This window comes from Lissotriton helveticus, chromosome 3_1, assembly GCF_964261635.1.
Source record: "Lissotriton helveticus chromosome 3_1, aLisHel1.1, whole genome shotgun sequence".
Taxonomy (NCBI): Eukaryota; Metazoa; Chordata; class Amphibia; order Caudata; family Salamandridae; genus Lissotriton; species Lissotriton helveticus.
In genome coordinates, this window is record NC_136061.1 from 328,989,271 (window position 1) to 329,014,735 (window position 25,465).

A 25,465-nucleotide genomic window follows, 5' to 3' on the forward strand; every position below is an offset into this window, starting at 1 on the left:
TCGCTGACTCCATGGTGTGGTGGCGGGTGCATCCCGCATTCACGAGCCGGCTGTGTTATTATCTCTTGACGCAACTATGGCCTTCGATCGGGTGGAGTGGCCCTATCTTTTTGCGGTTTTGACAAAGTTGGGGTTTAGCCCAGTGTTCATCGATTGGGTGCGTTTTTTGTACTCTGCCCCCCTATCTCGCGTCGTCGTGAACAACCATAGGTCTCGCGATTTTTCTCTCTGTCGGTGAACTCGTCAGGGCTGCCCCCTCTCGCCTCTTTTGTTTGCCTTGGCCCTGGAGCCGCTCGCGGCCTGGGTGCGGTGGGAACGATCGATCAGGGGGCTGCGTTGGACTTCGGAGTGGGAGGACAAGAGCTCGCTTTATGCTGATGATATCCTGTTGTACTTGACCTCCCCTCGTTGCTCCCTTATTGTCTTTATGGATGGTCTTGCTATCTTCGGGAGGTACTCAGGCTTCGCGATCAACTGGGCGAAATCGGTTCTTTCCGTTTTAAGTGGAGATCCCCCTAGGGTGCCTGGGAACTGCTCCGTCAAAATAGAACCGGTTGGTTTTCGCTACTTGGGGATTCATATCTCGAAGGATCCCAAGGTGCGCTTTCGGCTGAACATGTTGCCCCCCTTGGCCAGACTTCGCGCTGATGTTGAGAGATGAAAGACGCTACCGCTCTCTCTGTTGGGCAGATCTGTCCTTTTTAAAATGATGGCTCTCCCATGCTTTCTTTACGCTCTACAGAATTCCTTTGACCCCGTGCCCCCGTCGTATTTTAACGAGATTGAGTCTCTGCAGCGTAACCTCCTGTGGGAGGGGAGGCCGCGTATTGCATTATCGAAATTGATGCTGCCTTGGTATGACGGGGGCATCGGTCTGCCTAATATTCGTAAGTATTATTGGGCCTCCCAGTTGGCCCCTATCAATCATGCTATCTATGGCTCACCAGTTGATCCGGGGTATGCGATGGATCACGGTCAGGTGCCGGGGGGGCGAGTACACTCGTGTGCTATATGCGAGGCGTGGCTATTCCCTGTTGGTGGGGCCCGCCATGACCTCCACTAAAGTGTGGCACGAGGCCAACAGGGACCTTCAATGGGCCGGGCGCCTGACACTGGCTACTCCATTGTGGAGCTGAGAAATTGGGGATGCTTTGGAAAACGAAAGGGTTTGACCGGTGGGACTTGATTGGTATAACTCAGGTGCGTGATGTGTGGGGTAAGGGCAGGATGTTGACGTTTGAGGAACTGCAGGCCAAGTATCAGCTGAATGAGACGGAACGATTTCGATACCTACAGATTAGTCATGCCCTGAGGGCCGTGATCCCTGGGGGTGAGACTCCACCGGTGGCCTCCCCATTGGAGGATCGTTTGCTGGACGGCCTGGTCCCCACTAAAACGATCTCATTAACGTATAGCGAGCTTATCAACCACACTGAGGACCCCTTGGTGCAATTACGCGAACAATGGGTGGCTGATGGATTTGTGCTTGATGAGGAGGATTGGAGGGAGGCGGTGGCGTCCCCCAGGGAAGTGGCAGTCCCCATGAGGCTACGTTTGGTCCAGCTAAGGATTCTGCACAGTTCTTATATCACTGGTCCGGGACTGCAGAGGATGGGTTTGGCTGAGTCTGCCGATTGTCGAAGGGGGTGTGGCCTGCCTGGGATGTTCCTGCATATTTTGTGGGAGTGTGAGAGGGTTTGTGATTTCTGGACCAAGATCCATTCAAAAATAAGTGAAGTGTGGGGAGTGAGGGTCGAGATGGAAGCGAGAAGATGTTTGTTGAATGTGTGGGAGCCTACGGACCTGCCGAGCCATGGTAAGGTCTGGGTGGCTCTCGCTTGTGCGGTTGCCAAGCGTAATATTGCACGGCTTTGGAGTGCTTCTCGGGCGCCCCGGATCGGGCCCTGGATGGAGGACCTCGACTGGTGTATGTTTCGTGAGAAGTCTGTGTATGTGTCCAGGGGGCATCGCCGCAAATGGGTCAAGATCTGGGGACCCTGGAATACCTATCGAGGCGACATCTGTGCACCTCCGGAATTAGATCCCGATAGTGAGGAGCAGGAGGACACCTAGTTACGTTCTCTTTCTTTTTAATTGATTGCCTTTACTTGGAAGTACACATCTGAATATGTGTAACAATGGTCACCCAATGTACTCTGGTCGATGTTTGTGTATGTATTGTTGGTCTCTTTTGTTAATAAAAAGAATTTAAAAAAAAGAAACATCAGATACAACCACCAATCAGTGTACACATTTACCAAACAACATTAACAACCATTACCAGGAATCTTTTATCCTGCATACCATCACCCCGCATAACTTGACAACGCATCTACCATTACAACGCATGGCATTACATTTTATATGCTTTTACCACGCATGCTTTTACAACGAAATTTGTATATTCACCAAACAATATCAGACTATATAAGGTCCCAGCTACCTCAGACAAGGTTTGCTGGCCAGGGAGTTGGAAGCTGCTCCTCTATTCAGAAATCTCCTAGGAGACAGACCGGCCCAAACCACACTTTGGACTTCTGCAGGTAAGGCTCTAACAGACTTGTCCTCTAACAACACTATTTGTATAAAACTTTACTCCCTCTCCTGGCAAAACATCAAAGTGCACAGTCCCTATTAAAGACAGTTTAAACCGCTTATAGCAGATTACTGCTGTCTCAGGGGGAAGGGGGCTAGTTTCACTGACTTGTTAACATAAATGGTTGCTGGGGGTGCACTGCTTAACATACAGGGCTTAGCACAGAGCAAAGGAAACATTTGGAGGGGCAAACTGATAGTCACGCGGAATGAGAGGGAAAAACTACAGAGTTTGGACTGCAAATCCCACAATTCAAAAGGCTAAATGGAAGCAGTCACGGGCAGGGAAAACCACAAGTTTAAACACAAAAACATGGGATAAATTATGCAACCCCCTGGCAGGTTAAAACTACAATTTTAAACTGTAACAGCCACAGGCAAAGACAGTTAAAGAAATGTAAAAAGAAAAAAAAAAATAGATGGAATCACAAGTAGGGAACATATTTTTTTAATTTTTTTAGGAAAGAGACAGCACTAGTCTGCCTCCTTACCACTTCCTGGACTCTGCTCACTGCAAACTGGGGCGCAGGTAGGCTGCAACTCACAAGATGTAGGAGAATGATTATGGGTGCACCCAGCAAAACTTTAAGTGGCCTGGGCAGTTGTGAGAGTTTGGCAGTTCCATCATCCCATATGCGTGGCTATTGCGTCCACCAAATGAAATGTCCATTATATCCTATGGCACTTGTATCACAGTGGATGGGATTTCTGTCACATTTGTGACCAAGTAACCTGTCCACCAAACTCTAAGTCAGAACCATAGTGTCTTAATGCCTACTCTGCAGAAACTTTGTACAACTTGAAATTAATAGGATAGACTCACTCACAGATGGCTTACTCTTTCACCCATCAACATTTTATAGTATGAGCACAATTGATGTGGGCGGTAAGAGCACCATTTCTCTATTATTGTCTCTTACAAAGCTTCATAAGCTTTTATATGCTCCCTGGTATCGTGAAACAAAAGTGTTCATTTGTGTTACCCCGTTTATGTCACTTTAAGAATTCAGTCCCTTGCATATACTTTCTCCAGAGACACAGAGGAAAACTCTTTAGCTCATAGTGATGCCACTGAGCTACAAATGAGATTGTACGCAGAAATCATGATGAAATACTGTACTGCCTGGTAATACGTTATACTCAGAAATCAAGTTGCAATATTATACTGCCTGGTAATTTGTCTGTACTCCGAAATCAAGTTGCAATACTACACTGCCTTGAAATGTTTTGGTATGGTAAATTGTGCAGTGCTCGACTGCACATGTGGCTGAGTGCACAATATAAAAATATATGCACACATAAATTATGTATTGTGGAAATAAGGGCTATACAAAATTATAAGTTATTGTGTTTAATTATTGTCATTGGTAAGTATATTTTGTAGTTAGTGTGCTATTAGGAATATCGCGACTTTGCAATGTCACAGTGCATATCTGAGATGTGTGAATGCATTAGATTAAAGTCAAAGGGAATATTCATAAAGTACTGACATTTTAACATATTTTTTTCCAGAAAGCCTTAGCCCCAGCGTCATGCCCAGTGTTGTTAATTGATCATCCAAAGTTGAAATATGCAACAACCCGATCCGTAGCCAAGCATCCTCTTGGTAAGAACACATTTCAGTATGAGCATTATAGGCCATATGCATGAACACATTTTCCCATAGACACAGAATGGGCAAAACCCTTTGATGCATCTGGCCCTAAGAGTTTTAACTGCAGAATGCACTAAGTAAATGAGAATGTAAGTGATACTGTTCTCTGCTCAATGTGTTAACCGTTAAGACCCTGTCCTGAGGGTGTTAAACGCTGTTAATTGCACACCTTGCCCCTCAGCTACCAGTCCCAGAGGATGTCAAGGGTGTATAATGAGTGAAAAGCAAATAACAACTGTTAACATAACATACCAGCATGTGATCAATTAGGTTAATATTCTTTCATAGGCTAAAACTCTGGACTATAAAGTTCACTGAATGATAAGGCTCCCAATAGGTGCAAGAATAATGTCTTATATTTAGTCCCCCACGAAAATAACAAACGAATCCTTTAAGCATCACTCTCTAACACATTTCCATGGAATGTGTATTTCAAAGATGGTTTGTTATGAACTGAAAACATGCTGTATATTTGAAATGTAGGAGTTGCTTAGTAATAGGTATCAGCCTGATTTAGAGTTTCCGTCTTTCAGATGGATTCCCTGTGTGTCAAATTCTAAGATGCCCGCCAGGCCACCTGGCTTCTCTTTCAATGGCAGGAACCCCTGTCATCGCATTTCCTGGTAAAGCAGTGTAAGTTTCACAGGCAGCTCCATCAACACAATGGAGCCGTATGGCTAACATACACGTTTTTTACATTTTCCGAAAATTTCTCTCATGACGAAAGGGATAATTTTTTAGGTTTTACTGCCCGTCATTGCCATATTTAACCTGAAAACAGGCCATGTTTTTGCCGACTCTAAATCGGGTGGGTGGACACATGGCGAACCTCTGACGGCCCTTATGATGTTGGACCACTGGAGGTTTATGTCAGTGGCAGAAACAGAGTAAAATCCTCCGTTCATATAATGAAGCCCCACCTGTCTCTAAAAAGGCAGGCGGACCTTTAGTTTGGTAGAGAGTGTACTCGTCACCATTGGAACAGAGTACCCTCTCCGCCAAACTCTAAATCGTCCCCTATATTGCTAAATAAATGCACACAGTATTTTTTTGTGTCATGACTAGAGTTTATGTAATGCTTTATATACCTTCATGAGCTTGACCCCAACTTTTGTTACTGCCTTTACACAGTTTTGGTTTGGAACAGGACAACACAAATCTTTTAAGTCATGAAATACATTTTGACCCTACTTTCTAAAACTGTCTTTTTTTTAATACTGCAGGTGTGGAAGTTGGTCCCCAGCCCAATGGAGTTATTCGAGCGGATATTTTAGACAAAATGAGAAATATTATCAAACATGCCCTTGATTTTGTCAAGCTATTTAATGAAGGTACGTATCTTCCAGTAGAGAACCTTAGTATATCTTCAAATGAAATAGGCCCTAACAGTTTGATTCATCAAGCCGAAAACGGCTCGCAAAGGGCCAGATTCTGATACAAAAATCGCTAATTGCGAAATTGCATATTTGCGAGGAATTGCATTTAAGGAATCTCTATTTGAATTCGCTATTTCTGGCCGCTATTTACCACGGAGTCAGACTTCGTGGTAAATAGCGAAAACTCAGAAAAATGCACTTTAGTGCATTTTTCTGAGTGGTATGTTACACACACACATGTCCTTTGGACATGTGTGTGCGCATCATCTGGCTACATTTGCTTTTCAGGGGTGCTACAGGGTGTCCTTTGGACACCCCTGGCACCCTTGAAATCGCATCCTTATTTGCGATTAGAAAATTGCTAATCGCAAATAAGGAATAACTCCCCATTCCTTCCTATGGACATGAATAGGGAGTTATTCCTTATTTGCGATTAGCAATTTGCTAATCGCAAATAAGGAAGATGTAGGAATCGCAATATTTTTTGCAATTCCTACATGAATCCCGTTTTGCAAGTCCTTAATAGTGATTCCTTATGAATCGCTATTAAGGACTCGCAAAACTGGATCATGATGAATCTAGCTGAAAGTGTTTAATTTAAGAAATATTAAAATGCTTTTCTGCCATGGACTAATTTTTGTCAGTAATCATGTATTAGATTCTAGTATACAAAAGGGGATGATGGACGGATTCTAGTATATTCAATCACATATGAGATACAGGGCCAGATGTACGACGTAAAATTGCATGCACAAACGGCTTTGTAGCCCCTTTTGCGCATGCAATTTTAGTCTGGGCCACGTACTCACACTGTTTTGCGAGTCGCAAATAATTAGCAACTCACAAAATAGTGTATTGGGACTCGCAATTAGGAAAGGGCGTTCCCTTCTCAATATCGACAGCAGAGCCATGTATTAATGTTTTGCAACCGCAATTGCGGTCGCAAAACACTGCCCTCTTCAAGAGAAGTCGCAAATGGGAAGGGGCCCCCAGGGGACTGGCTCCAAAAATATTTTTTAAGGGCAGGCAGTGGTCCCAGGGACCACTGCCTTCCCTTAAAAAATGAAATGAAAAACGTTTCATTTTTAAATTTTTTAAAGCTGCTTTATTTAAAAGCAATCCCAGACATGGTGGTCTCCTGAGCCCAGCAGGCCACCATCCCTGGGAGGGCCTTTCATTCCCAATGGGTTTGCAAATTGCGAGAGGCTCTTTAATATTCACGAGCCTCGCAATTTGCGACCCCATTGGGAATCGCAAACAGTGTTAAACACAATGTTGTACATGCAAAATAGCGCCTTGCAAATTGCAAGTCGCAAAAGACTCGCAATTGCGAGTTGCTATTTTGCACGTTGCAGATCTGGCCCACAGTTTACTAATAATAATCAAGTAATCATTATTTTTAACTGTACAAAATGGGTGACCCTAGTGGGCTGTGGCTTGCACCTTGTCCAAGTAAGGCCCCTTCCTTCTAGTCAAGATAAGGTAGTTACACACCCAGATAACCCCTGATCACTCCCTTGGTAGCTTGGCACGAGCAGTCAGCCTTATCTCAGAGGTAATGTGTAAAACATTTGTACATAACACACATAGTAACACAGTGAAAACACCACACCAGTTTAGAACAAGCATTGGAAATGCAATAGGTCTCGCATTAGAAAAGTTGGAGTTATTGGTCTTGTAAATGACATATTTTATTTATTTGTTGGTTTTTAAAATTGCTAAATTGATGGCTTTGTCATTTACAATGCCAATAGTTATAACTTTCGCGAATGTGACACCTATAGCATTTGGAATGCAACATGTTTTGTATTTACGTCACTTAGATGGCAGCTCTGGTCGTTAGGCCACATCTCTAGAGAGCAGGAGAGTGCAGCAGGGGAGAGAAGCACAGCAATGCAATAGGTCTCGCATTAGGAAAGTTTGAGCTATTGGTATTGTAAAGGACACATTTTTTATTTATGTGCTTGTTTTGAAAATAGCGAAATTAATAGCTTTGTTATTTACAATGCCAATAGTTTTATCTTTCGCAAATGTGACACCTATTGTAACACAATATGTGTTGTGAGGGTGAGTGAGGGTGAGGGTGAGGGGTTGAGGGTGAGTGAGGGTGAGGGGTTGAGGGTGAGTGAGGGTGAGGGTGAGTGAGGGTGAGGGGTTGAGGGTGAGGGGTTGAGGGTGAGTGAGGGTGAGGGTGAGTGAGGGTGAGGGTGAGGGGTTGAGGGTGAGTGAGGGTGAGGGGTTGAGGGTGAGTGAGGGTGAGGGTGAGTGAGGGTGAGGGGTTGAGGGTGAGTGAGGGTGAGCGTGAGTGAGGGTGAGGGTGAGGGGTTGAGGGTGAGTGAGGGTGAGGGTGAGTGAGGGTGAGGGGTTGAGGGTGAGTGAGGGTGAGGGTGAGTGAGGGTGAGGGTGAGTGAGGGTGAGGGTGAGGGTGAGGGTGAGTGAGGGTGAGGGGTTGAGGGTGAGTGAGGGTGAGTGAGAGTGAGGGTGAGTGAGGGGTTGAGGGTGAGGGGTTGAGGGTGAGTGAGGGTGAGGGTGAGGGGTTGAGGGTGAGTGAGGGTGAGTGAGGGTGAGGGTGAGGGGTTGAGGGTGAGTGAGGGTGAGGGTGGGTGAGGGTGAGTGAGGGTGAGGGGTTGAGGGTGAGTGAGGGTGAGGGTGAGTGAGGGTGAGGGTGAGGGGTTGAGGGTGAGTGAGGGTGAGGGTGAGTGAGGGTGAGGGGTTGAGGGTGAGTGAGGGTGAGGGTGAGTGAGGGTGAGGGTGAGTGAGGGTGAGGGTGAGGGTGAGTGAGGGTGAGGGGTTGAGGGTGAGTGAGGGTGAGTGAGAGTGAGGGTGAGTGAGGGGTTGAGGGTGAGGGGTTGAGGGTGAGTGAGGGTGAGGGGTTGAGGGTGAGTGAGGGTGAGTGAGGGTGAGGGTGAGGGGTTGAGGGTGAGTGAGGGTGAGGGTGAGTGAGGGTGAGGGTGAGGGTGAGTGAGGGTGAGTGAGGGTGAGGGTGAGTGAGGGTGAGGGTGGGTGAGGGTGGGTGAGGGTGAGTGAGGGTGAGTGAGGGGTTGAGGGTGAGTGAGGGTGAGGGTGAGTGAGGGTGAGGGTGAGGGTGAGTGAGGGTGAGGGGTTGAGGGTGAGTGAGGGTGAGTGAGGGTGAGGGTGAGTGAGGGTGAGGGTGAGTGAGGGTGAGGGTGAGTGAGGGTGAGGGGTTGAGGGTGAGGGGTTGAGGGTGAGTGAGGGTGAGGGTGAGGGTGAGTGAGGGTGAGGGTGAGGGGTTGAGGGTGAGGGGTTGAGGGTGAGTGAGGGTGAGGGTGAGTGAGGGTGAGGGGTTGAGGGTGAGTGAGGGTGAGTGAGGGTGAGTGGTTGAGGGTGAGTGAGGGTGAGTGAGGGTGAGGGTGAGTGAGGGTGAGGGTGAGTGAGGGTGAGGGTGAGGGGTTGAGGGTGAGTGAGGGTGAGTGAGAGTGAGGGTGAGTGAGGGGTTGAGGGTGAGGGGTTGAGGGTGAGTGAGGGTGAGGGGTTGAGGGTGAGTGAGGGTGAGGGGTTGAGGGCGAGTGAGGGTGAGGGTGGGTGAGGGTGAGTGAGGGTGAGGGGTTGAGGGTGAGTGAGGGTGAGTGAGGGTGAGGGTGAGTGAGGGTGAGGGAGGGTGAGGGTGAGGGTGAGGGAGGGTGAGGGGTTGAGGGTGAGTGAGGGTGAGGGGTTGAGGGTGAGTGAGGGTGAGGGTGAGGGGTTGAGGGTGAGTGAGGGTGAGGGTGAGTGAGGGTGAGTGAGGGTGAGGGTGAGGGGTTGAGGGTGAGTGAGGGTGAGTGAGAGTGAGGGTGAGTGAGGGGTTGAGGGTGAGGGGTTGAGGGTGAGTGAGGGTGAGGGTGAGGGGTTGAGGGTGAGTGAGGGTGAGGGGTTGAGGGTGAGTGAGGGTGAGGGTGAGTGAGGGTGAGTGAGGGTGAGGGGTTGAGGGTGAGTGAGGGTGAGGGTGAGTGAGGGTGAGGGTGAGTGAGGGTGAGTGAGGGTGAGGGTGAGTGAGGGTGAGGGTGAGTGAGGGTGAGGGTGAGTGAGGGTGAGTGAGGGTGAGGGTGAGTGAGGGTGAGGGTGAGTGAGGGTGAGGGTGAGTGAGGGTGAGGGGTTGAGGGTGAGTGAGGGTGAGGGGTTGAGGGTGAGTGAGGGTGAGGGGTTGAGGGTGAGTGAGGGTGAGGGGTTGAGGGTGAGTGAGGGTGAGGGGTTGAGGGTGAGGGGTTGAGGGTGAGTGAGGGTGAGTGAGAGTGAGGGTGAGTGAGGGGTTGAGGGTGAGGGGTTGAGGGTGAGTGAGGGTGAGGGGTTGAGGGTGAGTGAGGGTGAGGGGTTGAGGGCGAGTGAGGGTGAGGGTGGGTGAGGGTGAGTGAGGGTGAGGGGTTGAGGGTGAGTGAGGGTGAGGGTGAGTGAGGGTGAGGGAGGGTGAGGGTGAGGGAGGGTGAGGGTGAGGGGTTGAGGGTGAGTGAGGGTGAGGGGTTGAGGGTGAGTGAGGGTGAGGGTGAGGGGTTGAGGGTGAGTGAGGGTGAGGGTGAGTGAGGGTGAGTGAGGGTGAGGGTGAGGGGTTGAGGGTGAGTGAGGGTGAGTGAGAGTGAGGGTGAGTGAGGGGTTGAGGGTGAGGGGTTGAGGGTGAGTGAGGGTGAGGGTGAGGGGTTGAGGGTGAGTGAGGGTGAGGGGTTGAGGGTGAGTGAGGGTGAGTGAGGGTGAGTGAGGGTGAGGGGTTGAGGGTGAGTGAGGGTGAGGGTGAGTGAGGGTGAGGGTGAGTGAGGGTGAGTGAGGGTGAGGGTGAGTGAGGGTGAGGGTGAGTGAGGGTGAGGGTGAGTGAGGGTGAGGGTGAGTGAGGGTGAGGGGTTGAGGGTGAGTGAGGGTGAGTGAGGGTGAGGGGTTGAGGGTGAGTGAGGGTGAGGGGTTGAGGGTGAGTGAGGGTGAGTGAGGGTGAGGGGTTGAGGGTGAGTGAGGGTGAGGGGTTGAGGGTGAGTGAGGGTGAGGGCTTGAGGGTGAGGGGTTGAGGGTGAGGGGTTGAGGGTGAGTGAGGGTGAGGGTGAGTGAGGGTGAGGGGTTGAGGGTGAGTGAGGGTGAGGGGTTGAGGGTGAGTGAGGGTGAGTGAGGGTGAGGGGTTGAGGGTGAGTGAGGGTGAGGGTGAGTGAGGGTGAGGGGTTGAGGGTGAGTGAGAGTGAGGGTGAGTGAGGGGTTGAGGGTGAGGGGTTGAGGGTGATTGAGGGTGAGGGGTTGAGGGTGAGTGAGGGTGAGGGGTTGAGGGTGAGTGAGGGTGAGGGTGGGTGAGGGTGGGTGAGGGGTTGAGGGTGAGTGAGGGTGAGGGGTTGAGGGTGAGTGAGGGTGAGGGTGAGGGTGGGTGAGGGTGAGTGAGGGTGAGGGTGAGTGAGGGTGAGGGTGAGTGAGGGTGAGGGTGAGTGAGGGTGAGTGAGGGTGAGTGAGGGTGAGGGTGAGTGAGGGTGAGTGAGGGTGAGTGAGGGTGAGGGGTTGAGGGTGAGGGGTTGAGGGTGAGTGAGGGTGAGGGGTTGAGGGTGAGTGAGGGTGAGGGGTTGAGGGTGAGTGAGGGTGGGTGAGGGTGAGGGGTTGAGGGTGAGTGAGGGTGAGGGTGAGTGAGGGTGAGGGGTTGAGGGTGAGTGAGGGTGAGGGGTTGAGGGTGAGTGAGGGTGAGGGTGAGTGAGGGTGAGGGTGAGTGAGGGTGAGTGAGGGTGAGGGTGAGTGAGGGTGAGGGTGAGTGAGGGTGAGGGTGAGTGAGGGTGAGGGTGAGTGAGGGTGAGGGGTTGAGGGTGAGTGAGGGTGAGTGAGGGTGAGGGGTTGAGGGTGAGTGAGGGTGAGGGGTTGAGGGTGAGTGAGGGTGAGTGAGGGTGAGGGGTTGAGGGTGAGTGAGGGTGAGGGGTTGAGGGTGAGTGAGGGTGAGGGCTTGAGGGTGAGGGGTTGAGGGTGAGGGGTTGAGGGTGAGTGAGGGTGAGGGTGAGTGAGGGTGAGGGGTTGAGGGTGAGTGAGGGTGAGGGGTTGAGGGTGAGTGAGGGTGAGTGAGGGTGAGGGGTTGAGGGTGAGTGAGGGTGAGGGTGAGTGAGGGTGAGGGGTTGAGGGTGAGTGAGAGTGAGGGTGAGTGAGGGGTTGAGGGTGAGGGGTTGAGGGTGATTGAGGGTGAGGGGTTGAGGGTGAGTGAGGGTGAGGGGTTGAGGGTGAGTGAGGGTGAGGGTGGGTGAGGGTGGGTGAGGGGTTGAGGGTGAGTGAGGGTGAGGGGTTGAGGGTGAGTGAGGGTGAGGGTGAGGGTGGGTGAGGGTGAGTGAGGGTGAGGGTGAGTGAGGGTGAGGGTGAGTGAGGGTGAGGGTGAGTGAGGGTGAGTGAGGGTGAGTGAGGGTGAGGGTGAGTGAGGGTGAGTGAGGGTGAGTGAGGGTGAGGGGTTGAGGGTGAGGGGTTGAGGGTGAGTGAGGGTGAGGGGTTGAGGGTGAGTGAGGGTGAGGGGTTGAGGGTGAGTGAGGGTGGGTGAGGGTGAGGGGTTGAGGGTGAGTGAGGGTGAGGGTGAGTGAGGGTGAGGGGTTGAGGGTGAGTGAGGGTGAGGGTGAGTGAGGGTGAGGGTGAGTGAGGGTGAGGGTGAGGGGTTGAGGGTGAGTGAGGGTGAGGGGTTGAGGGTGAGTGAGGGTGAGGGTGAGGGGTTGAGGGTGAGTGAGGGTGATGGGGTGAGGGTGAGTGAGGGTGAGGGTGAGTGAGGGTGAGGGTGAGTGAGGGTGAGGGTGAGTGAGGGTGAGGGTGAGTGAGGGTGAGTGAGGGTGAGGGTGAGTGAGGGTGAGTGAGGGTGAGGGGTTGAGGGTGAGTGAGAGTGAGGGGTGGAGGGTGAGGGTGAGGGTTGAGGGTGAGTGAGGGTGAGGGTGAGGGTGAGTGAGGGTGAGGGTGAGGGGTTGAGGGTGGGTGAGGGTGAGTGAGGGTGAGGGTGAGTTAGGGTGAGGGGTTGAGGGTGAGTGAGGGTGAGTGAGAGTGAGGGTGAGTGAGGGGTTGAGGGTGAGGGGTTGAGGGTGAGTGAGGGTGAGGGGTTGAGGGTGAGTGAGGGTGAGGGGTTGAGGGTGAGTGAGGGTGAGGGTGAGTGAGGGTGAGGGTGAGTGAGGGTGAGGGGTTGAGGGTGAGTGAGGGTGAGGGTGAGTGAGGGTGAGGGTGAGTGAGGGTGAGGGTGAGTGAGGGTGAGGGTGAGTGAGGGTGAGGGTGAGTAAGGGTGAGGGTGAGGGTGAGTGAGGGTGAGGGGTTGAGGGTGAGTGAGGGTGAGGGTGAGTGAGGGTGAGTGAGGGTGAGGGGTTGAGGGTGAGTGAGGGTGAGGGGTTGAGGGTGAGTGAGGGTGAGGGTGAGTGAGGGTGAGGGGTTGAGGGTGAGGGGTTGAGGGTGAGTGAGGGTGAGTGAGGGTGAGGGTGAGGGGTTGAGGGTGAGTGAGGGTGAGGGGTTGAGGGTGAGTGAGGTAACCTGGCATGGTAACCTGAAAAAAATGTGGGTGTGAGCCATGTGAAGGGGTCTGCGGTGAGTGTGAGACCCGAAAAGGCAGAAGTTGGGAAGGAGAGGCTGCGGGTAAGGGTGTGCACGAAAGTGAATGTGCACAAATGGGGCCATGCGGTGGGCGAACAAAGCAGAAGCGTCTGGCAGGATGGTGGTGCCGGAATAAGCTGTGCACATGTCAGGCCATGCTTCGAGTAACTTATAGAGATGCGGCTGACAGGATAGTAGGGTTGAGAGCAAAAGCGCCGAAGGGGCGCCTGTGTATATGCTGCTAATAATTAAAAAATGCATATGAGAACTGTATTATCGCAAATGATGGAAAAGATATCTCACCTGAAAGAAAAACAAGAAAGGAAACAAGACGGAGGGCATTGCTGTGGGGAGGGGGGGGGAGAAATGCACACGGCGGGCAGGGGAGGGGGCGGAGCGGGGAGAGCGGCATGAGGGTGTGAAGCAGCCGGGGCCTTTGAAGTGAAGCTAAGCTTCACTTCAAAGGTGTGGGAGGAGTGCGGCTGAGGGAACAGACGGCGATTTGGTGATGTGCACGCGCATTTTAGGTCAATGCGCTTGCGCATTGACCTAAAAGCCACGGGCACAGCACCAAATCGCCACAGTTAGGTAAACTTTGTTTAAAGCCCTATAGTCTCGCTTCTCTCAATGCGCATGCGCATTGATAGGTCACGAGACCTAAAAATAAAGTATCTTATCTAAACCAAACAAGACCCTAATGACAAAAATCTAACATAGACAACTCAAAATATGACTTTTAAAATGTTTCAAGCAATTCTTTCCATAGAAATCTATGGCTGCCAGATTTTTACACAAAGTACCTCAAATGCGTCAACATCCACAAGGTACAACAGCCACAGAGGAGGGAAGTGTCAGAAAATACAGCGATGAATCAGTTTCTGAGTCCTTGGGGAGGCGATGCGACAGTTCTGCTGCAATGCAGCAGAAGTGGTGTGTCGAATCCGGACTGTAGGGGCAAGTGATAAGTCGATTCTGGTCTGCAGGTGCTGCGTCGGAAAAACGTAGTGCACCGGTGTGATGTGTGGAAATCCGGGACGTGCTGGAGGCCGATGCAGCGTTGGCAAATAGGTTCTGTGTCTATTTCTTCAGCCACACTATTTCTTCAGCTGCAGTCCAACGATGCATCATTTCTTTTAGCCGCACTGCAGGGCCTGTGTCGGAGTCAGTGCAGTGGACGCGGACTTTCGAGACCGGTGCATTAAACTCGGCGTGCTGCGATTCGTCAGGCTGCTGACAGGCGCTGCATCCGTTTCTTCGTCTGCACAGGGCTAGGCACAGGATTTTCCCAACATGGTAGTGCTGCGTCTGATATAGTTGCAAGAAGGGCTAAGCATCACATTTTTAGGTTTCGTTTTTCTTTTTTTTATTTGATTAATAAAATTGCAACAGCAAGGTTACATAAATACATTAGATAATGACAAGTTCATTAGTTTGATCATAAATAGAATTCAACAGCAAAAGATCAGCGCAGAATAATACATTACGGCCTTAAAAAATGCCACTTGAGCATAAAACCCAACAGCTATTATTTAGTTAAACAAAGACACAAAGATCGAAAACAGTCCACAAATCCTTCTCCCTTTACTTTTAGCCTTCTTGCGCTTTTATTCATAAAGTGCTTTTTCTAATATAATCCATTCCATTGCTGAAAGTCGGGGTGAAGGATCGAGTCAAGCTGAGGCCACACAGAGTCTAAAAACTGCCATAGATATAAAAATTGGCTCTACCCAAATACCTGTATTTAATTCATCCACTCCCAACAACATAAGCTGGAGTGACAGGGATATATTCACTTTGAGAACTTAGCTCAGAAAGCCTGCGATTTCTAAGCCAACTGTTTTTAGGCTCGGGCAAGAGGGGAACATGCGACTAGGTCTGCATTGGATGCACGGCATCTAGGGTGTCCTAGCCACCCCGTCCCATTTAGCAATTTCAGCAGGTGTTATGTACAAATCAAAGATTGTTTTATAATGTTGTGTTTGCTGGTTTGACGAACACAAAATAGACCTTCCCAGCTAAGTGATTTCAGGAAGCCAGAATCCAACAGGTCGAGCCTCGCCCGCCAGTTTTCATTGTGCTTATCCAAAATCATCTGGGACCCCTTGTAACAGACAGCCATATAATTGCAAAATTGAGGCGCCAGTGCCTTTTGTTAACATTTCCATCAAGGGGATCCGCGGAAAACCAGATAGACCCCCAGCCTTTCTCAATAGGAAATCCCCCAGCTCTAAATATACTTTTAAAAGTCTTGAAGCCCAATATTAAATCTGCCACTAACCTCCTCAAATGACGCAATATGGTTCCCCGTGAGTATAAATTCCCAATCCAGTTGCTTGAGTTGATAATTCCTAAGCAGGGGAGTATACAACTATACCTACCAACCCAGCTCGGCTCAAAATCTTTACCAGGCAGCCCTTAGCGGCTGCCCCGCTCAGTAACTCATAAATTGAAGGCACATATCCTACTTTCCCCCTTCAGTTGCCTTATTATTAAACGAAGGGCCATAATATTTCAGTGCTGCTTCTAGATAGTATAATTTAAAGTTGGGGAGCACCCAGCCCCCTGTATCTGGGTAAGCACAAAAATTAATTTGCCCTCCTAGTCTTCCCATAAGCCCAGTTGAATCTAGCCACCATTCTTTCAATTACTTTAAACCAGTCATTATCAACCTCCAAAGGAATAGTGCGGAAAACATACAATAATTTTGGCAGAAACATAATTTTGACAAGAATACATTTCCCCATTATTGAGAGTTTCAAGTTATCCCAATGGCTAAAATGCTTCATAGTATTTTCAATAGTAGGGATTAGATTAATGTTGACTAGGCGTAGTACTTTCGCTGCAATACTCACTCCCAGATATGTAGCTTCCTTTACTATCCTACTATCGGAGTCAGTCGTATGTCTATTTATCACTACCTGTGTTGTGGCTCTATTTAACAAAAACCATGAATGAGTCCCAAATTCTTCAGTTATCTATTCCACAGAGCAGACTTCCCTATCTGGATCGCTGGTAACTATTGCCATGTTATCGGCATAGGCCAACATTTTGTATCCCAGCCCTGCAGACTGACTGGCAAGATATCCAGAGAGGCTGCTAACCGCCTGAGAAAGGGATCAATGTATAGTGCAACTAACAGAGGAGAGGCGGGGCAGCCCTGCCCTGTTTCCCTCTCTATAGGAAAGGAATTCCGACTCCCCTTCCATTATTTGTAATCGAGCTATAGGACTGAGATACATTACCCGTGTTGCATGAATAAGGGGCCCACCCAGGCCATTGGCCTCCATAACCAGCCTGGGGTAATCACGATACCCTGTATAAGGCCTTCTCTGCGTCCAGCAGGGCGACCCCCATGGGTTCTGCAAGGACCTCGGTGGCATCAAACAATGAAATTACTCGCCATACATGAGTCGAGGCCTCTCTCCCTGGAATAAACCCATGCTGGCGGACCAATGCTAGTCGATCTATTAAACTACCCAACCGGCTGGCAAAGAGTAGAGCTTAACATCCTTATTTAGCAATGTGATTGGCCTATAAGAGCCTAAGGCTGTAGGTTCCTTGCCTTTTTAAAAAAAAGATAATTGCATTGGAAGTACCCCAGGACCCTGGGGGGGAGTGCCCCATCTCTAACTTGTTTAAAACGCTCCAACATTTCCGAAAGAAGTTCTACAAAGAAAACCTTATAGAATTCCAAAGGAATAGAATCCGTTCCTACCGCCTTTTCAGATGGGCGGGCCTGTAGTTCCACTTGAAATTCTTTTGGTGAAATATCTTCCCCTAATAGAGACATCTCCTCCTGGATAGTTTTACCACATGCCACTAAGTCCAATTATGCTTCTAAATCCCTGGGACACTCTATGGGGGAGGCTTTATATAGATCAGTGTAAAATTTCTGGAATGCTTCTCTAACATCAGCGGGATCTGTTGCCGTGCTGCCTTGCATATTCCTGATCTGACTAATATGTCCAGCTGTCTGCTTTTGCCTTGACTAAACTGCAAGGAGTCGCCCCACACATTCATTGAATTCATAGTACTCCTGATCTTTAGCCATGAATTTTCTAGCTATCTTCTCAGCTGGAAATTAGTTCCAGCGTGCCTTTGTTATAGCTATCAAATTCAGCACGGGTTAGGTCTCTTCCCATGGCCACAGCGTGACCAATTCTGGCTCCAAAATATTAAGCTTTTGATAAAGTTCTTTAATCTGAGCCCTACCCAACTTCTGTTTAGCAATACTAAACCTCAAGGTTTCCCCTCTTACACCGTCCTTGAAAGCATCCCAGACCATCCCTGGAGAGGGGCTACCTTTGTTAACTTCAAAATACCCCGGAATCCAGCTCTTTATATGGCTTACATACTCTGGGTCTGACAAAAGAGCCCTCTCAAAGGCCAATTTTCTATCAAGACTTCCAAGAAAATTGGGTTGTGGACAGACATTAATTTTGGAAAAAGTTCAACCTGAGCCCCCCTAACCAAAACTGATGAGACCAAAAAATAATCCAGCCTACTGTGGGAGGCTGAATGATAAGTGTAGCCAGTCCCAGGCTATTTCAGGGTAGGACAGATATCAATTAGGCCAATGTCATTCAAAAGATCACTGAAAGATCTTAATGATTGCTGTTTGCACCCAGCACAGCAAGCTTCACTTGCCCCAGGGGCCCCTCTTGAGCCATTTAGATTAAAGTCCCCTCAAACTATATACAGAGCAGGCCAAGATGGTAATACAGTTGCTAAGAAATTGAGCAGACCAGGGTCATCTATGACTAGGGCATATATTGAACATAGTGAAAAAAAGCTGCTGCCAACTTTACACTCCATTATTACCCATCTCACAAATCTGTCTGCTGCCTTTTGTGACAGTATTTCCTTTAACTAGGATGGCGACCCCCTTGGTCCTAGTGTCCTGAGTTGTGTGACATACTACCTTCAGCCCTACCAAGTTCAACAATGCACTATCACTCCGGGCGATATGGGTCTCTTGCAGGCAGTACACATCTGCTCTTCAAAATGTAAAGGTCCTCTTGAACCCGTCTCCTTTTAAACTTATCAAATGTTGATAGTAGCAATGCGGAACTTAGCCATCACCCACAGATATTGTCCTGACTACAAACATCACCCACCAAAGTTTAACAGGTCCAGAACATGGACCCCACCCCACAGGTTTAGCTTGAACTAATCTCAAAAAGTCCTGCCTGTCAAAACTCGAAATAGCATTACTCTGGCAGAGTTTACAATCGCACCACCATCTTTCCTTTAATGTCACAAAATAAAGAATCAAACTTTGAAAAACTTGCTGCATTTTCAACACCATATCAGCCATCATCATTTCCCCATCCTACCCCAATCTGAAACCCCCCAAAAACCCCTCCGCTCAGTCTGCCCCCCGACCCGGACTTCCCCCCCACCCGACTCCCCCCACCACTGGAGACAGCTAGGCCCTCAAGGGTCTGTGTGATGGAGACTGGTATCAGACACCGCATGCCCCCCCCGACCCCAAGCCCATTCTCTGCCACCCCCCACACCAGCAAGATAAAGTTGAAACTAAGGAAAGAAAGAGGAAAAAAAGGTAGAGAGAGAAAAAAGGTTACAAAGACTTTTGGTCAAATGCCAGGCAAACTTAAAACATAAGGGCTCTCTTCTCCACAAAATCCCAATTGATCCTATATAAACACCACCAAACAATAAGAAAAAAAAACCTATAATTAACTAAATGTAACACTTTGCAGGGAGACCCCCCAATGAGCTAAGCATTGTTTTTATCAGCCGATGAGCGGCACAGGTATTCTCTAGCTTGGATTTTAGAGGTAAAAAACTTAATGGACCCTCTGACTATTGTTTTTAATGTGACCGGAGCCTGCAAATAGGTTTCCAAGCCAGCATCTTGAAAAGTCTTAATCACTTGCCGAAGGCGCCACAGACGCTCTACCGTTGTGTCTCAAAAATCAGGGCAGACAAAAAAAGAGGATTCTCTGTATACCCGTTTTGCCTCAGGGCAGGCCTTCTCAAAGTACAAAATTGCCAACAAAACTAGTATACCCCTTGGCTGCCTTTGATCTCTACTACCCTGGATTGGCTTGAAGGAAGTGACCCGAAATGGGTCACACTGGCCACTTACGATCACCTTTATGCCTTCCCAAATAATGAAGAGTTGGTCAGACAGTAGAGAATACAAACCAATTAGTTTGTTTGCTATACACTGCAGCGGAGCCCAATCTGATCAGCCTCTGAAGAGAACTGCCGGGGGGTCTGATTTCCCTACTCAGGGTCACATCACTTATACATTTCTCACACCTTCAGAGGCACGCCCAACCTAGAATTTTCCAGCTCAGACCATTATGAACAGTGGGAGACACATAAGATGGGCTATGCCACCTGCCAGAGAACACACGATCTTAGTCTCAAGGCAATGCAGCAGCTCTCTACCATGTAAAACTGTGAGAACAGGCACGTCTAATTGCAAAAATCACATGACAATAAATAGTACATTCCCTAGGGCAGCAAAGCTCCAACCAAAAAGAGAGGTTGTTCGTTGGATGCGGGGGACGGCGGCGAGGGCGAGGCTGGCGGAGCGGAGCTGGCAGGTGGGGGTGTGGAAGCTGAGTCTGCTGTTCAGGTAGGCTGGTCCGGTGTTGTGGAGAGCTTTGTGTGCGTGGGTGAGGAGTTTGAAGGTGATCCTCTTGTCGACGGGGAGCCAGTGTAGGTTTGTCAGGTGGGGGTGATGTGACTGCAGCGGGGAACGTTGACGATCAGTCGGGCGGAGGCATTTTGGATGCGCTGTAGTCGTCGTTGGTGTTTGGCTGGGATTCTGGCGTAGAGTGCGTTGCCGTAGTCCAGCCTGCTGCTGACGAGGGCCTGTGTCACCGTTCTTCTTGTTTCGGTCGGGATCCACTTGTAGATACTGCGAAGCGTGCGGAGGGTGTTGTAGCAGGAGGAGGAGACGGCGTTGGCCTGTTTGGATATGGAGAGGGAGGAGTAGAGGATGAATCCTAGATTGCGTGTGTGGTCGGTGGGTGTCGGTGCTGTCCCGAGTGTGGTCGGCCACCAGGAGTCATCCCAGGCCGAGGGGTTGGGTCCGAGGATGAGGACCTCCGGCTTGTCCGAGTTCAGTTTCAGCTGGCTGTTCCTCATCCATTCGGCGATGGCCTTCATTCCGTCGTGGATGTTGGTTTTGGCGGTGCGTGGGTCCTTGGTGAGGGAGAGGATGAGCTGAGTGTCGTCAGCGTAGGAGATGGTGTTGATGTTGTGGTGGCGGGCCACTTGTGCGAGGGGGGCCATGTAGATGTTGAACAGCGTTGGGCTGAGGAAGGAGCCCTGGGGGACGCCACAGATGATGTCGGTGGCCTCGGATCGGAAGGGTGGGAGGCGGACGCTCTGTGATCTGCCGGAGAGGAAGGATCTGGTCCAGTCGAGGGCCTTCTCTTGGATACCGGCTTCTTGGAGGCGTGTTTTTAGAGTGCGATGGCAGACCGTGTCAAAGGCGGCCAAGAGGTCCAGGAGGTTGAGGGTTGATATTTTGCTGTTGTCTAATTGGCGCCTGATGTCGTATGTGGCGGCGATGAGGGCAGTCTTGGTGCTGTGGTTTCGTCTGAATCCGGATTGGGACGGGTCCAGGATGTTGTTGTCTTTGAGGTAGCTGGTCAGTTGCATGTTGACGATTTACTCTATGACCTTCGCCGGGAACGGGAGCAGGGAGATGGGCCAGAGGTTCTTGAGGTCCTTGGGGTCCGCCTTGGGCTTCTTGAGGAGGGCGTTGATTTCGGCATTCTTCCAGCTTTCCAGGAATGCCGCTGTTTCGAAGGAGAAGTTGATGACCTTCCGTAGTTGGGGGGCGATGGCTGCGTCTGCCTTGTTGAATATGTGGTGTGGGCACAGGTCTGTCGGAGATCCTGAGTGGATGGAGTTCATGACCTTGCGTGTCGCTGACGTTGGACCAGGAGGTAAGGCGGTTGGCATTGTTGGTGTTCGGAGGAGGGGTGGAGTCTGGCGTGGTCGGGTCGGTCGTGGTGTTGAAACTGTCGTGAATGTCAGCGATCTTGCGGTGGAAGATGGCCAGTGAGTCGCACAGTTCCTGTGAGGTGGGATGTCGTTGGTGTTGGTGCTGAAGTTGGATAGTTCTTTAACGATGCAGAAGAGCTCTTTGCTGTCGTGTGCGTTGTTATCCAGGCGGTCTTTGAAGGAGGACCTCTTGGCTGATCTGATGAGGTGGTGGTGTCTGCGGGTGGCATCCTTGTGGGCTGCGTGGTTGTCCGGTGTACGTTCATGGAGCCATTTATTCTCCAGTTTCTGGCATGCGGGCTTGGAGGCCAGGAGCTCGTCGGTGAACCAGGTGGCTCTCTTGCTGGCGTGGCTGTTGGAGGGTTTCTTCAGTGGGGCACAGGCGTCGATCAACTGTCTGAGGTTGCGGGCTGCGGCGTCTGGGTTGGTGGGGTCGGTGAGTGGGTTCTGGGAGAGGGTGGTGAGCAGCTGGTCTTCGGTGACTTTGCTCCAGTCGCGGCGAGGCAGCTGTTGGGTGCGGTGGTGCGTAGTTGGTTTTTTGAAGGTGAAGTGAATGCAGCGGTGGTCGGTCCAGTGGGGTTCGGTGGTGTGGTCGAAGGCGACGTGGGTGCTTGTGTGGCTGGCGGTGCAGTGATGAGTTGTCTGAGGCCAAAGTTGGCGAGGTTGCCGATCAGCATGGTGGAGTTGACGTCGTTGTTGTTCTCGAGGTGGAAGTTCAGGTCCCCGAGGAGGATGTAGTCCGTGGAGGCGCGTGCGTGGGGGCTAGCAAGGTCGGCGATGGAGTCGCTGAACTGGGCCCGGGGTCCGGGGGTCTGTAGACGAGCGTTCCTCTGAGGGTGGTGTTGGGGGGCGGTGTGGATCCGGAAGTGCAGGTGTTCGGCGGCGTTGAGGGTGTCGTCTGCGTGGGTGGTGACCTTGAGGGTGGACTTGTGGACGATGGCAATTCCTCCTCCGATGCCGTCCGCGCGGTCCCTGCGGGTGATCTTGTAGCCGTCTGGGATGGTAATGGCGATGTCTGGTGCAGAGGAGTCGTTCCACCACGTCTCAGTCAGGAAGGCTACGTCCGGGGCAGTGGCGTCGAGCAGGTCCCAGAGCTCGATGGCGTGTCTGCGTGCGGAGCGGGTGTTGAGGAGTATGCAGCGAAGGTGGTTGGGTCTGGTCCTTGATTGTTTGGTGATTCTGTCGCAGGTGAACCTGCAGCTGCGGCAGGAAAAGGGTCCGTGGATGCGTTTCGGAGCGGCCAGGTTGCAGCGTTGGTCTCAGCCAGTGTTGAGAGCGTGGAGAGAGTTGGCGTCGTAGCTGAGGCTGGGTATGGTGCGGTGGGGTCCAGGGGTTCTGGCGCGGTCCAGGCACAGACAGGCGCAGACGGGCTTGCCTCTGGTGTGCCAGCGGCGTGGCCGTGCAGCGACCTGCATTAAGAAGGGGTGGAGGGAGGGAGGAGCAGCTCAAAGCGGGCGGCGGGAAGCAAATGGGAGAGGAGGGGGGCGGGGCCGCAGGGGATGCAGCAGCGGGAAAGGAAGGTGGGGAGTGCGGGGAGCGGGACGGCGAAGAACTAAAGGCACAGCAGAAGGAAACAGGCAACAAGAACATAGGCAACAGTTATTTAAGCAGCGCACAGAAAAACAGGCAACAAATACAGGCAACAGTCACTAAAGCAGCGCACAGAGAAAACAGGCAACAAATACAATACAAATACGGGAAACAGGCAGCAGATCAGAGCGAATACTTACCGCCCACCACTGGGCCACCAGGGATGAGGTGCAGGCAGGAGCCTGCGGGTGGAGGAGGGCCTCGAACTCCCAGCAGCAGCGAGGGGCAGCAGACAGAGGACACAGCACCAGCAGGGAACGCTGGGGCGGTGGTGGGAGTGTCCTGGCCTGAGAACAGGTCAATGTTCGCCAACCGGGCGTCCTCGGAAGCACTGTTTTTTCATTGTCTCAAAGCTGTAAGTTGGAGCTTACTATTATATGAGCTACTTAGATAATGTACTTCTAGTACTTCATGTCGTATTATGATTAAATACCTTTGTTATATAACTTTGGCACATTTCAAACAGCAAGGCATCCACCATATATGCAGATGCAAACAGAGTACCCTGCTATTTTTCACCATTGATGAGGAAGAGGAGTGGCATCATGTCTAGACCTGGATACATTTTTTTTAACAGCAACAAAAGTGGTGGTAGTCCCAAATTTATGTTTGTTATGCAAAATTCCAAAGAATTTTGCTTGATGTAATTTCTTATAGCTTTTTTTCACCCAGTGCATGCCTTGTGTAAAAAGGATTCCCTACAGCTACCTTGGAAACTGATTTCCTTTGTACTCAACTTTTGAGAATGATTCTCAAAGCTCAGACTAACTGACCATCTGCAGATGAAGTACAAATGATTGTCATCATTTGCTGATCCAGCAGATCAGGATAGGCCACGGTTGAGGAAGTGGGAGAGAATGTTTCCTAGGTCTGTGTATTCACTTGTATCCTAGAAGCTGTTCTAAAATGCTGGGAGCATTAGTTGTAGTCAGAAACTGTGAAGTTTGTCTTAGAAGACTTTCCGGCCTCTGGAGGACCAAGTCAAGATGCAAAGGCTACCTGAAAAAGACTTTACCTCCCAAACAACATGATTTGTTCCGCTCTCAGTTTTTTAATTGGAAACAATTTTATCTGACTTTGTGCAGCCTTACCCTGCTGCGGCTCCTAGCCTTACACTCTGGATGATTTTTAGAACCAAACAAGTAATCAAATCCAAATATATATATATGGAGAGAGAGAAGAGAGAGAGAGAGAGAGAGAGAGGGAGACTTAGAAAGAGAACTTTGGGCATTACGATTTTCAAGTTTGTCCCACTCTGAACTTTTGCCATCAAAATACACGGCTTCAGCAGGACACCAAATTCAACCTATCTGACAATATGAAACCTCCTCAGTCACGATGTCTAAATTTTCATACCTTGGAATACTAGGTTCCAACAAACAATCTACTATTGACCATCCCTAAAACATGGTGGAAGAGCATTCAAAGTTCAGGGTGCCATAATAGGAAATTTCATTCCTCTATTGATTCGTAAAGAGCCCTTGCTGAAGAAGTTTAGTAAAAGATTACAAACCTGACTCTTCACATTGTGAGACTTCCTTAATTATGTGAAGGAAAATCCAACTGAATCTTAACATCATTATGAGACACTGTAAGGGGTGTGATGAGCTTCACAAATATCTTAAATAATAACAATATTTTATTGATAACTGTTACCAGGAAGATCAAACTACTGCTCAGTTGCCTTCTCACATATTGTTTGACTCGGTCACTTAAACGGTGCCAATTATAGCTTCCATGCCAGAGGAGTAGGAATTTGGATAGTCCTGGTGCAGAAGTCCGATACACTGTCTTATACAACATCTGCTTAATGGGAGGGAGATAACAATAGTAGATATCTAGGCCCTGTACACATATGATCCAGCCTTCTCTACGGAGATGAACTGCTTATTAGATCCTCACCTAGGCTCCACACTTATAAGGCTGGGAGACTTTAATTGTGTCTTTGATGATGATACGATTCCCCCAAGAAAATATGAATAGAAAGTATCCTGATCACTGGTACAGGGTATTGTTGACTTAGAACTACTAGAATTCTGGAGAAGGCTCAACGCAAGAAAACATGAGAACTCATGTCACATACAGATGTATCACTGATATTCATGAAACCAACATATGAACAATGGGAGGAGCTATTTGCCCCATATACACTAGAGGAAAGTAACAAGGGCTTTCTGACGAATAGTGCCAAACATATACTGGCATAGTACAAGTTTAATAAACAAAATCTCTGCGAGAGTAAGAAACAATGGATTCATTTCAGAGGAGTGGAGCTGGAGGGCATATGAGACAAGGGTTCCCCATATCCAAATTGCTATTTGTCCTAGCAATAGAATCCTTGCTGTCTGCTATGTAACAAACTCCAACAATGGGCTCAAGAACTATATTGTTGTAAAACCATAGTATTATTATGTGCAGTTGACTATTGTTATACCTGGCATACCTGGCGTACCGCTTGGCGTTGTTTGAAATTCTATAAAAAATTAAGGAATGATGCAGACAACAGTCTACACTGAGAATGCACAGACAAAAATGACAAAATATTCCGGTACTGCCAGAGATGGGTATGCCCGAATGAAAGACTTGTTACGCTACCTTGATCTACTTGTTCCACTACCTTGATCTACTCTTACATGCACGGAAATAAATTTAACGCTATCAACAGCTCAGTAGATGTTTTGACATCCTTACCCTGTTCCTAGCTAAGAGAGTGGACATGACCAAAATGCTAATCCTCCCTAGATAATTATATTTATTGCAATGTAGCATGTACCCA

General features: G+C 49.7%; 1 protein-coding gene across 1 annotated transcript in view; it reads left to right on the forward strand.

The window, feature by feature from the left end:
• The window catches only part of ASPA (aspartoacylase), a 232,071-nt gene that overhangs the window by 115,652 nt on the left and 90,954 nt on the right, over positions 1-25,465 (forward strand). Inside the window, exons 3-4 of the mRNA XM_078679939.1 lie at positions 4,108-4,201; positions 5,473-5,580. Coding sequence (XP_078536065.1) covers positions 4,108-4,201; positions 5,473-5,580 — 202 coding nt within the window. The remainder of the gene's footprint in view (positions 1-4,107; positions 4,202-5,472; positions 5,581-25,465) is intronic.